Source organism: Malus sylvestris, chromosome 10 (genome assembly GCF_916048215.2).
Source record: "Malus sylvestris chromosome 10, drMalSylv7.2, whole genome shotgun sequence".
NCBI classification, from domain to species: Eukaryota; Viridiplantae; Streptophyta; class Magnoliopsida; order Rosales; family Rosaceae; genus Malus; species Malus sylvestris.
The window spans coordinates 36,501,694-36,515,380 of record NC_062269.1 but is presented as its reverse complement, the minus strand read 5'-3'; the positions used below and the strand labels follow the sequence as shown (position 1 = coordinate 36,515,380).

Below are 13,687 nucleotides of genomic sequence, written 5' to 3'. Positions count from 1 at the left end.
TTTTATTAGTCAGTCTTAGACTTTGTAAATGCAGAGTCTCTAAACCTTCAAAATTTATCTTATGATACGTATTTAACTTCTCCATTATCATGATCCCATGAGGTTAAATTTCTAGTTTCGCCACTATGAACGTAGAAATTTGGAATCCAAAGTCATTTATAATGATAACCATGACGAAAATAACTGGAGAATAACAACCAAAGCTGCCATACAAGAGTCGAGGGCGACTGTAAACTCTTGTTCGGTGTGGGATTTTATTGCGAGACCACTCCGATTAATGGATGAGAATTTTGCACACCATATTGGACAAGGCATATCATTATTCTCTAGCCGAACAAATTAACAAAACGTCCAAAACTCCCGGCAGAAGCAATCGCCCACCCAGTTCTCATATTTCAAATCATTTGGTGTTTGCTACCTTCCCGTGGCGGGTAGAGTGTCCTGTTGGCCTAGAGCTAGACTCAATTTTCTCGTATAATCAACTACTTTAGGATAATGCTGTTCCACACCTTTTTTTTTTCTCTCATACATATTTGTTAGTTTTTTGTGATTAATCTTCTTCAATTCATTCTATTTGAGGGCCGAAAATTGAGAGGGTGTGTGAGAAGTAAAGATAATTGTGTGTATAGCACAACCCTTATTTTATTGCCCTACTAATTAGGTACAAACCCATATTGTTAAGCATATAAAAAGTGAATGGTTCACAAAATTATCTTAACATTTGAAAAATAAGTGGAATAAAACTATGCGTAAAAGACTGTTTACTACCCTCATGTTTTGTGGTTTTCAACATTTAGTACATCAAGTTTTTTTCATCTCAGATTCATACCTAAAGTGGAAATTTTGGGACAGTCTCCTACATCCGTTAGTCAAACTGTTAAATCTGCCGTTAATTGTGATGTGGCGCCATGACTGGGTGCCACGTGTCATCCACGTTTTTTTCTTTTTTTGTTTTTTTTTTCTTTTCTTCTTTCTTCTTCTTCCTTCTTCTGCAATTTTTTTTTCTTCCTCCTCCTTCTTCCTTCCTCCTTCTTCTGTCCCCTTCTTCTCCTTCTTCCTTCTTCTTCCTTCTCCTTCTCCTTCTCCTTCTCCTTCTTCCTCCGAATCTGGGGATGTTTTGTTTTGTTCTTATTTTTTTTCTTCTTCTTTCTTCTTCTTCCTCCTTTTTCCTCCTCCTTCTTTCTTCTTCTTCTTCTTCCACCGACTGCAACTTTTTTTTTTCTTCCTCATTTTCCTTCTTCCTTCTTCTTCCTTGAATCTGGGGAAGATGAAGGTTTTTTTTTGAGGAAGATGAAGAAGAAGGAAGAAGGAAGAAGGAGAAGAAGAGGAAGGAAGAGGGAGAAGAAGAAGGAGGAAGAAGAAGGAAGAAAAAAAAAGTTGCAACTGGAGGGAGGAGGAGGAAGAAGAAGAAAGAAGAAAGAAGAAAAAAAAAACGAAAAAAAACCTTCATCTTCCCCAGATTCGGAGGAAGAAGAAGAAGGGGAAGGAAGAAGGAGGAAGGAAGAATGAGAAGAAGGAGAAGAAGGAGGAAGAAAAAATAAAAAAAAAATATAAAAAACCTTCATCTTCCCCAGATTCGGAGGAAGAAGAAGAAGAAGAAGGAGAAGGAAGAAGGAGAAGAAGGGGAAGGAGAAGAAGGAGGAAGGAAGAAGGAGAAGGAGGAAAAGAAAAAAAAAAGTTGCAGTCGGAGGAAGAAGAAGAAGAAGAAAGAAAAAACGAAAAAAATGAAAAAAAAAATTTCCCTACATTTGGAGGAAGAAGAAGAAGAAGAAGGAGAAGGAGAAGGAAGAAGAAGGAAGAAGGAAGAAGAAGGAAGAAGGAGAAGAAGGGGAAGGAAGAAGGAGGAAGGAAGAAGGAGAAGGAGGAAGAAAAAAAAAGTTGTAGAAGAAGGAAGAAGAAGAAAGAAGAAAAGAAAAAAAAAACGTAGATGACATGGCACCACGTCACAATTAACGGCAGATTTAACAGTTTGACTAATAGATGTATGAGACTGTCCCAAAATTTACACTTTAGGTATAAATCTGAGACAAAAAAAACTTGATGTATTAAATGTTGAAAACCACAAAACATGAAGGTAGTAAACAGTCTTTTAGCCTAAAACTATTTGTTGGACAAGACATATCATTATTCTCCAGCCAAACAAATTAACAAAACGTCCAAAACTCTCGGCAGAAGCAATTGCCCACCTACTATATGTGCCTTGATTTGGCCCTTGAGAGAATTGTACTACACAACAACGTACTAAGATATAAATTTTGATTAATTCTACTATAGGCAAAGTACCTGAGTTTGGCCAGATTCTTATTTCCTTGTTAATGTTAGAGCATTCAAGCCTTGCAATGCATGCAAGTCTTAGTATTACAAAAGAAAGTCCTTGGGATGGGCAGATGGGAAGCCTTTCCTTCATTAGTGAAAGCTAAAAGGTTAGGAGAGTCTTTCCAGGACTGTCGATGGTCTTGGATTCCAAGATCAGCCAATATGATGGCGGACTCTCTGGCGTCGCATCGGTGTGTGGAGATGTGCGATGTTTCATGGGTCAATAGACCCCCATCTTCTCTGGTTTTTGTGCTCCATAGTGATGGATTACCCTGTCGTCCGTAAGGTTTTTTTGGGTGCAGTGGAGGGGGCGACATGCTAGCTTGGCTATTATGTCTTCCTTGTAACTCCCTCTTCTGTCCGCTGTTTCTGTTTCTTTCCTGTTTGCTTGCCTTGTTGTGGGCTTTCTCTGTATTTCTGGCATCTTTGCCTGGGTAATGAATCCCTGCTTCCAAAAAATAAAAACAGAAAGTCCTTGAAGATTTTACTCACGTGTGAGGCCAAAATAAGGCGAACACATAATTATATTGAGTGATGTGGAGCACATGTCGCCAAATTATTTGTGTGATCGGATTTTATTCTAAAATACATCTATATAAACAAACCAATACATATATCCTCGTACCTTGGAACTCAAGTACTACTCAAAAGCCATTTTGATTTCGTCTTCTACGTAGTGTTTTCGTAATTAAGTTTTAGTACGTCCTCAATATCCAAATGGGTAGCTTAAATATTGACAATCCACCTGAAAACAACTCTGTCCACCACATGACTAAAGACCCTCTGGACCTTGTGGCGTTCAGGAGACAAGGACACATGATGATAGACTTCATTGCAGATTATTACCAAAACATAGAGAAACACCCGGTTCTAAGCCAAGTCCAACCGGGCTATCTCCGAAAACGTTTACCAGAATCTGCCCCATATCACCCTGAACCCATAGAAGCCATCCTCCAAGATGTTCAGGACCATATTGTTCCTGGCATAACACATTGGCAAAACCCTAACCACTTTGCCTACTTCCCTGCAACTATCAGCACGGCAGGATTCCTCGGCCAAATGCTCACCACGGGATTCAATGTCGTGGGGTTCAACTGGATGGCATCACCAGCTGCAACTGAGCTTGAAACCATAGTCATGGATTGGCCTGGAGACATGCTCAAACTTCCCAAGTCTTTTCTTTTCTCTGACAATGGTGGTGGTGTGTTACATGGGAGTACGCATGAGTCCGTAGTTTGCACCATGGTAGCTGCAAGAGATCAAATCTTAAGTCAAATCGGTAAAGAGAATATAGGAAATTTGGTTGTGTATGGATCAGATCAAACACATAGTGCACTCCAAAAAGTTTCTCAAATTGTTGGAATCCACTCGAAAAATTTTCGGGCCATTGAGACTACAAGATCATCATCATTTGCACTCTCACCCGAATTGCTACAATTGGTGATTTGTTCAGACGTGAAATCTGGGTTGGTTCCATTTTATTTATGTGCCACAGTAGGAACAACCGCAACCGCTGCCGTTGATCCATTGGGGCCACTATGCAATGTTGCAAAAGATTATGGCATGTGGGTTCATGTGGACGCTGCATATGCCGGGAATGCTTGCATTTGCCCTGAGTTTCGTCATTTTATTGATGGAGTTGAGTGTGCAAATTCGTTCAGTCTCAGTGCGCATAAATGGTTCTTCACTACTCTCAATTGTTGCTGCCTTTGGGTTAAGAATCCAAGTGCATTGACAAACTCAATGTCTGTGAATCTTGAGGGGTTGAGGAACAAGGCCACAGATTCAAAGCAAATGGTGGACTACAAAGACTGGCAGATAGCCTTAACCCGAGGGTTTCCGGCCATGAAGCTATGGCTTGTGCTTAGAAACTATGGAGTGGAAAACCTTAGAAACTTTATTAGAATTTAGAAGTGATGTAAAAATGGCCAAGCGTTTTGAAGGGCTTGTGGGGATGGAAAAAAGGTTTGAAGTTGTTGTCCCGAGGAATTTCTCTTTGGTTTGTTTCAGGGTTTCACCGTCGGCAATTAGCAACAAGACTCCAATTCCAAGTGATGAAAACGGTGTAATTAACGAGGTAAATTGCAGGTTACTGAAGGCCATCAATGGGTCAGGTCGTGTGTACATGACTCATGCTGTGGTGGGAGGTATGTATGTGTTACGTTGTGCAATTGGTGCAACTCTCACGGAGGAAAAACACGTAGTCATAGCTTGGAAGGTGGTGCAAGAGCATGCAGATGCCATCCTCAGCATGTATTGCTAGATATGTCTAGGGGTGTTTTGTATTAGTAGAAATTCAACAGCGACTAAACCCTTTATATCAGGGATGAGTTGTACTTTTTCTTATACAAATAAATAAAGTGGGATGCACAATAATTTTTTTAAGTGACAATCGAAAAGTTTATTGCTGAGTGGAATGTAACATGATAGGTGTTATCACAAGTGCCAACCGAAAAGTTTCCAATCTTGTTATCATGAAAGTTTATTTGCTAAGGGTTCACTACAAGAAATGTTGGCATAGGGCAAGGCTTTCTTACGCAAAGATGGTTTTGTTGCCTAATGATCTTTAGAAACTATGTTATAGGGAACTCTTGATGGTACGGTGCGCACTTGGTGCCTAATGCTCAGTGGGCACCTTTAACAGATGTCTAACATGCCATATCCACACTTCAAAAAAGGTGCCCTATGCCAAGATTTCTAGTAGTGGTTTAGGGTCCAGAGCTTTAAATGTTTCTGAAAAAGTTGATTAATACATGTAAAATTGGCATACAAGAAATAAAAAGATGTTTAGATACTCCATACATAACTAAACGAGAATCACAATGAATGTAAAGGTATGCAGTAACAATTTTTTCAAATTGTGGTTCCCAACTCATCTTAATACATGATGAAAGTCTCTTATTTGTTAAAAACATATATAGGACCTCCAGAACACATAGTACGACTGTCACATTAAGTGGGATCTAAGAACTACTACAACGATTAACTACTGCTTATTACCAATAACAACAATTGTCGTTGCAAAATGTCAAAACCAACCAGCCAACCACTGCTACAACATAAGTAATAAACTAGAAAACCAATGGAGAATGCACATCGGAAGAAAGTCTTTGCTCAAGAACATAATTTTACAATTCAATCACCTCACCAATCAGAGTTTTTCTTTAAGCTCGAAACCAATCCCTCACCAACTTATAGTGTTTGGCTACACTTGCACATCTTCGTGGAGTCTCATAAATGGAGTTATCTTTCAGTATGTATCTTCACCTCTGTGCTGGACTTACAAATTAAACTGCAAAGAATGGAGGGGAATAGAGGAAATAAGTAAAGAAATAATCATTTAATTAACAAATCACGGGAGTAGTTATACAATGTACTGAAAGACATTCCACAGTTCTAAACCCCTATGTTGTAGCAAATTCAAAATTTTCCTTCGATACATATAGCATCTTTCTATGTTTTTGTCATGATGTCTTGCATTCATCAACAAAATTATATAAGATAAAACCCGAAGGAAAACTACAATATACAAAAGATAAAGCACAGAAGTATATGAGTACATCTAACGGTTAAAACACTGGTAATACCGAGTACTCCAGAGCACACAAGAAGGTCCCGTATCAAGGGCAAGAGAGAGTGTCTCTGTCAAGGGGCGGCTGCTGTCAAGAGAAAGTGATTGTGCCAGGAGAACCCAGCACAAAAGGGTGCAAAGGTTTAAGAAAACACCAAATTAATGAATGTAGGAGAAACTTGAGAGCCAAAGATTGTTACTCATCATGAACGTGTGAGAAATTTGATAGAGTACAATGGTGTAGTTGGAGCTCTAGGTTGTGAGTGGTTTATGTGTGAGCCTTTCCAATATAAAAAGGATAAATTACAAATACAAAGCATGCACAAAACTGGGCTAAGAGCTTGCAACTCAAGTGACTAAGGCAAATTCAAACTTCTATTAAAATTCAGGACAAATTCAAAGCACAGAAACAAACTTTCTCACCACAATGAGCAAAGAAAGACACTCTTCTCTCCAAAAAGGGAAATCGAAAAGAAATTTAAAGAACTGATTTTGCACAGCAAATACGTAAACACGTAGACCTTGAAGAAATGATAAAGGGCAACAAACTTACGAAGAGTACACTGGTGATCAAATATTGTTTATGAATCCTAAGAAGCCCTCTACGATCGAAGTTTAGGTCATGTTTCGTATCCTTTTGGTTATATTTTTTTGTTTTTGAAATCAAGGAGTATTAGCTTCAATATTTACATTCATCATTTCTAAAACTATAAATTGGTTTCAAATTAAATACCAAACAATTGGTACTTCAACTACCCTTTGTAAGAAAAATAAAGTAAGAAGTCCATATTTCTAATCAGTTTTGTTCCCACACACACTTTGGCATGCAAATGATGCGTTACTGACGGAAGAATATGTATCAGATAATAGGGCACAGATTATATATTTTGCCAGTAAGAATCCATATATAATGCCAATTATCGTCAAAAAAAATCTTACAGAATTGAGAAGGTGATATGGCTACAAGTTTAGTCGTGGAACATTAATTCGAATTGCACGTCAAAGCATTATATAACATTTGCCCGTTTAAGAAAAGCATACGTCTAATTCTGAAGCACTTTCATGGGCACAAACATAAACCTAAGACCACAATCACTTAATGCAAATATAAACAGTAGAAAACTACCAAACAGGAAAAATAACCAGAATTTTAATTTTTTTATTTTGGTGTTGGAACTGTTATTGACACTTCAAAAAGAATCACACACTTCTTTCTATACAAATTTTATTCGTATGTTTATAAATTGAAGTGCAGGATAATCATTTTGGAGAGCTAATAACAACTTTCTTATAATTTATAGTACAATTTTACTCTATCGATCAATGGATGAATTAATAAAGTGTACTACGTACATAGTACATACCAAGGATGGGCAATTGTTTATTGAAGAAGGCAGGCATGCAACGGAGAATCTCAACTCTCCTCGCCTTCTGATTTCTGCTGTGATTCCTGGGCCGGGTGTGGTTGGAGCATCAGCCGAGCCTGAAGCTGATGGTCTAGGGAATTCTGGTGATGTGCAGCTGCTTCTTGTTGGATCTGGTTATAATGGTTATTATCAAAAGCTCCACCCAAACCCAAGGAACCAGACACCACACCGGTACTAGCAGCAGCTGCGGGAATCTGACTAAACCCATTTCCATTAACCAAACTCGCTGCGGCGTCCATCCCATTGATATTGAACCTGACAAGCTCTTGCTGATGAGCCTCGAACAATTGCTGCTGATGTTGGTCGCGAATCAAAAGCTGGCCTCCCCTGCAGCCCTGCTGGGGCGGAGGGCCAGTGGCAGCCCCCAACAGAGGGATCATCAATGCCTGAGGGCCAACATAGGCATACAGATCTTTCTTGGCATTGTAGAGATCAGTCTGGACTTGCTTAAGCCTGTTCTGGAGAAATGAGATGAAACCAACACAACCATACACCGGGTCCCGAAGACGAGCCTCTGCCTCATAGGCCAATGACGTCACCGCATCTTCACGGTATGCAACATTGAGTTCGTTCAGGATCTTGCCGACGTTGCTCGCACCGTAAACCGTGTGAACGTTTGCGAATTTTTGAGGTTGGTCTGGTGGGAAATAGGGGGCGAACACGCATTCTTGCGTGCATTTTCGCCGTTGAAACTTGCACGCAGCGCACGGTGAATGAGTGTTTGACGACATTTTTTTTAGGTTTTACTTGATTTATCACAACAAACTGCAAAGAGGAATTAACAAGAACAAGAATCAGTGATCATTTCATTTGCATAAATTAATGGTCAGAGAACGATAAATATTCATAAAAAGAATTAAAATCCCTAAAATCCTAATTGAATACACCCCTTGGGATTAAGAAAAGGAAAATAATTCGTTCATAATCAATCAACCCTAAATTTAATACATTTATTTATGATCCTTATTCTTTAACCCACGATGAGAATAATTTTAGAGTTCTATAGCTAAATTTTGAGTCTATTGGAAAAAGAAAACCCTAACCTTTGACAAAAAAAAAAAGAAAAGAAAAGAAAAAGAAAGCCCTAACCCTAGCTAGGCAATCAAGAAAGCAGCGAGGAAGAATTTTTTATATAGATAGGCGAAGCGATATCTCCACAATTTCGAATTCCCTTTGTTGCCTCCTCGTCTTTCTGTCTTTCGATGAGAAGAAGTGAGATGAATTAGTTAGAGGGAAGTGTTTAAGAGAGTGAAGAGGGGAAGCGAGAGACTGGTTATTTTTTCTCCTCCGGGGCCTCTGCTACTGATAAGAAATATAACTGGCAGAATCTTTATATATGGTGTGTGTGTGTGTGTGTGTATATATATGTTATATATGTTTGTTAATGGGTGTTGTTAGTAGCATTCCAAAAATTTCTTATGGGGAGTTCACATGTTAATATAGAAAATACTTAGGCAAAATAATGTGTGTGTGTGTGTGTGTGTATATATATATATGTTATATATGTTTGTTAATGGGTGTTGTTAGTAGCATTCCAAAAATTTCTTATGGGGAGTTCACATGTTAATATAGAAAATACTTAGGCAAAATAATATATAAGGTATATACATATATATAGTACGTACCATATTAACCATATGAAACATGATTATAATAAACTTAACAAGACATTCCATATTCCTCTTTCTGTTCACGAAATTTGATTAGGGACGTGATGAGAGTTTTCAAGTCTCTATTCCGTATCAAGCGCAATTAAAATGGCATTGGCACCAATAAATGCTATGAAGTTTGCCTTGTTGCCAAAAGTTGTCATCAACAACACTAGCGGAGCCAACGCGGAGGCATTGGCATCCTTTGACCCCAATAACCTTGTCAAATTATCCCTTTGAAAATTTTATGAACCCGTATAGTAGCACTGCAACAGCAGCTTTGCAGCAGCACGTTGCTTTGTAAACTTATCCCAATAACCTTTTACTTGTAAACTTATCCTTTTCTAAACTTATCCCTTAAAAAAAATTAATACCTTTCTAATTTAACAAAGCTACGTCGTTTGCATAATGAGTTTTCTGCGTTGAAAGGGATTAGTAGCCTTGCACAAAAGTTGACGGAGACAAAGAGGGACCGACAATATCCCTTGGTGTACTTGCTAGTGAAATTAACATTGATTTTAACTATTGCGACTGCTTCATTTGAAATAGTTTTTTCGGTGATGAAAATTATGAAGAATCCACATCTTAATAAGATGGGTTGAATGATAGTTTGGTTGTATACATTGAGAAAGATGTTTTTGGTTCTATTGATAAAAAATTTCTAATTCTATGTTTCTAAAATATGAGAACACACCGCGGACAATTATAAATGAAAGTATGATGAAATTTTTAAAGCTATTTTTTGACCCCATGTTTTAAATTCCTGGCTCCGCCACTGATCAACAACATAAGTTTGATTATGATGAGACCGTCAACTCTATTGTTAAAGGAACCCTTGTCTTTAAATTTAAAGGCTTGTGATGCATATATAGATGCGTTTACCCTATAAATGAGCATCATTTAATTCAATATTTTCACACATAAGCTATAATGGAGCATCAACTAAAGTGCTGTTATGAAAGTTTAGAACAAAATTTTAGGGTTTCATTTTCATGAAAAGTGACTACCCATCGTTCAGCTGTGGTAAATCAATTAAAAGGCATGTATTTACGTCTATCCTGGTTCGGTACGGTATGAATCCCTTCCAATTCCTATTAAGGCAAATTTATGGAGTGGCCTTGGGGTTGTCTTGAAATCCTATATGGGTTTTCTTCCTAATCCTGAAACGTTTTATTTGAATCCAAAAGTGGGTTACATAACCCATATCCCAAATTTCGTTTGTAGCGGAAGGCGAAGGTGAGACTTGGGATCTTCATATCTTCTTTGGGTCTCTGAATTTTTGTTTATGCTCTCATCGCAAGAACCCAGCAGAAAAAAGGGAGATTGATGAAATTGAGGTTCCATCATAAAGTCAATTGGCAATATGGGAAGTAGTCTAAGATCATATAAGCACATAGCAAACTTTGTGTTTCACCGATGTGGGACAACTCTCAACACGCCCCCTCCCACGTGTGGCCAATTTTCAAGCCTACACATGGACAACACAACAGGGTGACGTTGAGCGCGTGTGACCGTTTGGCTTCACACGATGACAACTCTCAACAGAGATAATTGAATATCAAAGTGCGCAACGAACAAGACTAACAAAAATAATAGGAATATTATTAAACAAACAAGAATGCCGGAACGGCTACAAAACCCTACATTGTGAATAACTTGTTCTCTAATGATAACAAAGCACTCTATTTATAATAAACTAACCCTAACCCTAATGCTAACAGGTTAGGCCCAAACTAAACTTATAAGAAAACCCAAACAATATAATACCTAAAATACTAATATATTCCAACACCCCCCATCAAACTCATGACGGTATACGACATGGGTTTGCAAAAAAGCTGATGCGGATTAGCAGGCATGCAAACTTGACTTGACTTGATTCTTGACTTGACTTAACTTGATTCTTGATTGCAAATTGGCAAACTGATTCTTCATTCTTGATGGCAAACTGATTTTGGTTCAAACTGGCTAGTGTTGAGAGTATGGAGAAAACCCGTCATTAAACGGACGAGATTTCCATATCTCAATTGTAACAACAAACGACGAAAATTAAAAAACAACTATCACTTTAATGATCACGAATCCAAGCACTCGAGTAACAGTCACAAACAATTCCAAACAGGTTAACAACTTGTGTGGATCTAAAAACTAGCTTGACCATTTTTTTTCCCTTTGCCCGTGTGGGCCAAAACCTCAAAACGACCATTTTTTCTTCTCCCCCCCCCCTTTTTTTTCCTTCCTTCTTCCTTCCTTTTTTTCCTTTTGTGCGAACCTACAACATCAGCCTTTTTTTTTTTGCGGTGTACGGTTGTGGACGGATCCAGATCCAAGGTGGGGCTGGGGAATGCAGAAATCTTAGTGCGATGAAGCATTTTCAAATTTGGGTGTAAGACAAATTCACCAAATTTTTTTTTTCCAAAACAGAATTTGTTAATGAACAAAACCAGAGGGGTCTTGGAACAACATAAATCCGACCGTGAATCTGCAAGAAAGTAAAGAACACAAGATGTATCATGATTCACCCCAATGTTTGGGCTACGTCCACACTGATGTTGATATTGTTTCACTCTGAATGGTGAATATACAAGAAGGCTAGAGGCAATGTGCTCGCTAGCTTATTTTCTGTGTTTGCCCTCTCTAAGATGTTTTCTCTCTTCCCATGGCCTAAACCTTGACCTCTCTTAATGAGGAGAGTGAGGAGTCATTTTATAGAATAAGAGCTTCTCACTTATTACATATTTGTCCCTTCATTTATTACATAATTACATTTGAGTCCCCCGAGTATTTATACGATAATACAGAGGCCCTAAATATGGTACAAACAGGCTCCGTTGTACTTAGCTCATTGTATTTAGATATGACATCTTCTTCACTGTTGATCTTGGTAAATATATAGCATCGCGCCTACACGCAACCACTGAATTGGTATTAAAGACGTACCCTGAAGGTACTACGAGGGCAAATCCCAATGCATCTCAACAGATCCAACCCCCCTAATCCTCGAAATGATGTTTGCCTTGTTTGTTATGTTGATGCAAGTTACTTATCAAACCCGCACAAGGCAAAATCCCAAAATGGTTATGTCTTTACCGTTAGGGATATCGCAATATCTTGGAGGTTCATGATATGACCTTAGTTGCGAAATCTTCGAATTGTTCCAAGACTCACCTTACTTCACTACGCCACAAGTGAGACATGGTTATGAGTTCTTGTTGAGCATATTCGAAGTACTTGCTTTGTTTTCATTCATCGTTGAGTCCCAACGACGATCCATGAAGATTATGCCGCATGTATCAACCTGACCAAGCCATGATACATCAACGAAGTCAACCCCAAGACATATTGCATCCACATCTACATTAGCAAAGCATCAGGAGATTGAACTCATGCAAGCCAATCCCAGACAACCTTGTCGACCTCTACATGATGTCACTGCCGAAGTTAACCTTCCAAAAGCTTGTCCGAGGAATTGGCATGCCTAACTATTCATAAGCAATGCTTGTAGTTCTCATTTGGAAGTTATGTCAAACTCAAGAGGAGTATCCAGAAGTATACTCACTTGATCTTAATGAACTATTTTTCCTTACGATTAGAAACATTTTTCCCACTGGGTTTTTGCTACCTAACTAGGTTTTAATGAGACACCCATCCTGGGTTGATCATACCCTTGTGAGCTATTCTACTTGTGTCCAAAAGACGTATAGTTTTGACTTAATGCAACTTCTCACTTTTCTCCTTAGTTTATGAGTTTTTCTCCCACCTTGGGTTTTACCATAGCGAAATTTTGTGAGTTTTACTTTTTATGCATTCTTCCATTGATTTGAGACTTGCATTCACTCATTGTGCCGACAACTTCATCAACTGTACTTACTTCATCACTGAAGACCTGATGCGCCATTTACTTGAGTATTTACACACTCAATGGGGAGTGTTGCAGTCCTATTAGATTAGGAATGTGATTGTGTAAATCCTAATAGATATGTGACACACCCCGACCTAAATCAAGGCATGATGGACGTCATGTGAGGGTGTCGTAGCCATGTGCGTTGTGCGGAAGTGAATGTGATAAGATAATGTGGGTAAATAAAAACCGAACTAGCTACTCTACACTAGGTAAGTATATAAATATGAGTGGAAGTATTAGAGTGTAGATATACATAATCAGAGCGTAGGTACCAAAGTGCAATCTAACGGGCTAAATACTAATTATACAGGATATGAAAGAAAACCTTACATTGATAGATATCTGTCAGAACCGCTGTATAGTCCTTGTGAGCCACCAACATGAACTTCTAACTAGAACCTAGAGGGGCACAAAACAGAAAATGTGAGTAGGCAAAAATAAAACTTTTCAAAACCATTTCACTTTCAAAACATATAACCCCTCACCGTAAAATCCAAATAATTTTCCTAGAAAATAATAATACGTATGCATATAGAAATCCTACTTGAGAGTAGTGAAAAAAAAGCATATGCCATGTCAAGTATCTTAGCAATGAAATAAGTAAGTCAGGTAAAATGAATCAATATAAAATGACCTTCCAGCCAAAGTCACCTAATGTGACCTGTACGGCTGAGTCTATAGCTCAACAATCGAATCATGCACATGAGTCAGAACCACCTAATATGGTCTGTACGACAGTCTAGGTATAAATAAATATGTTAAAGTGCTACGATCATGTAAAGGCTGTGCGAAATATCGAAAGTCACCTACGAGTCGGAAT

At 38.4% G+C, this 13,687-nt stretch overlaps 1 protein-coding gene and 1 pseudogene across 2 annotated transcripts; one reads left to right on the top strand and one right to left on the bottom strand.

The window, feature by feature from the left end:
• Positions 1-3,033: 3,033 nt before the first annotated feature.
• LOC126585609 (phenylacetaldehyde synthase-like) lies at positions 3,034-4,701 on the top strand (annotated as a pseudogene).
• A 487-nt stretch (positions 4,702-5,188) lies between these two features.
• Positions 5,189-8,600, bottom strand: LOC126585618 (protein ASYMMETRIC LEAVES 2-like). Of its 2 annotated transcripts, none has more exons than XM_050250084.1 (3): positions 8,404-8,600; positions 7,237-8,079; positions 5,189-5,595 (listed from the first exon to the last, which is right to left on the bottom strand). In XM_050250084.1, exon 2 carries the CDS (start codon positions 8,043-8,045, stop codon positions 7,302-7,304), a length of 744 nt encoding a protein of 247 aa, XP_050106041.1. In that variant the 5' UTR covers positions 8,046-8,079; positions 8,404-8,600; the 3' UTR covers positions 5,189-5,595; positions 7,237-7,301. The 2 variants fall into 2 exon arrangements, with proteins under 2 accessions (XP_050106041.1, XP_050106040.1); XM_050250083.1 differs by having other exon boundaries at positions 5,189-5,608; positions 7,252-8,079.
• Between the last annotated feature and the right edge of the window lie 5,087 nt (positions 8,601-13,687).

Excerpts from the sequence above, each read along its gene's own strand:
- LOC126585618 (XM_050250084.1), bottom strand. The coding sequence starts at position 8,045 with ATGTCGTCAAACACTCATTCACCGTGCGCTGCGTGCAAGTTTCAACGG.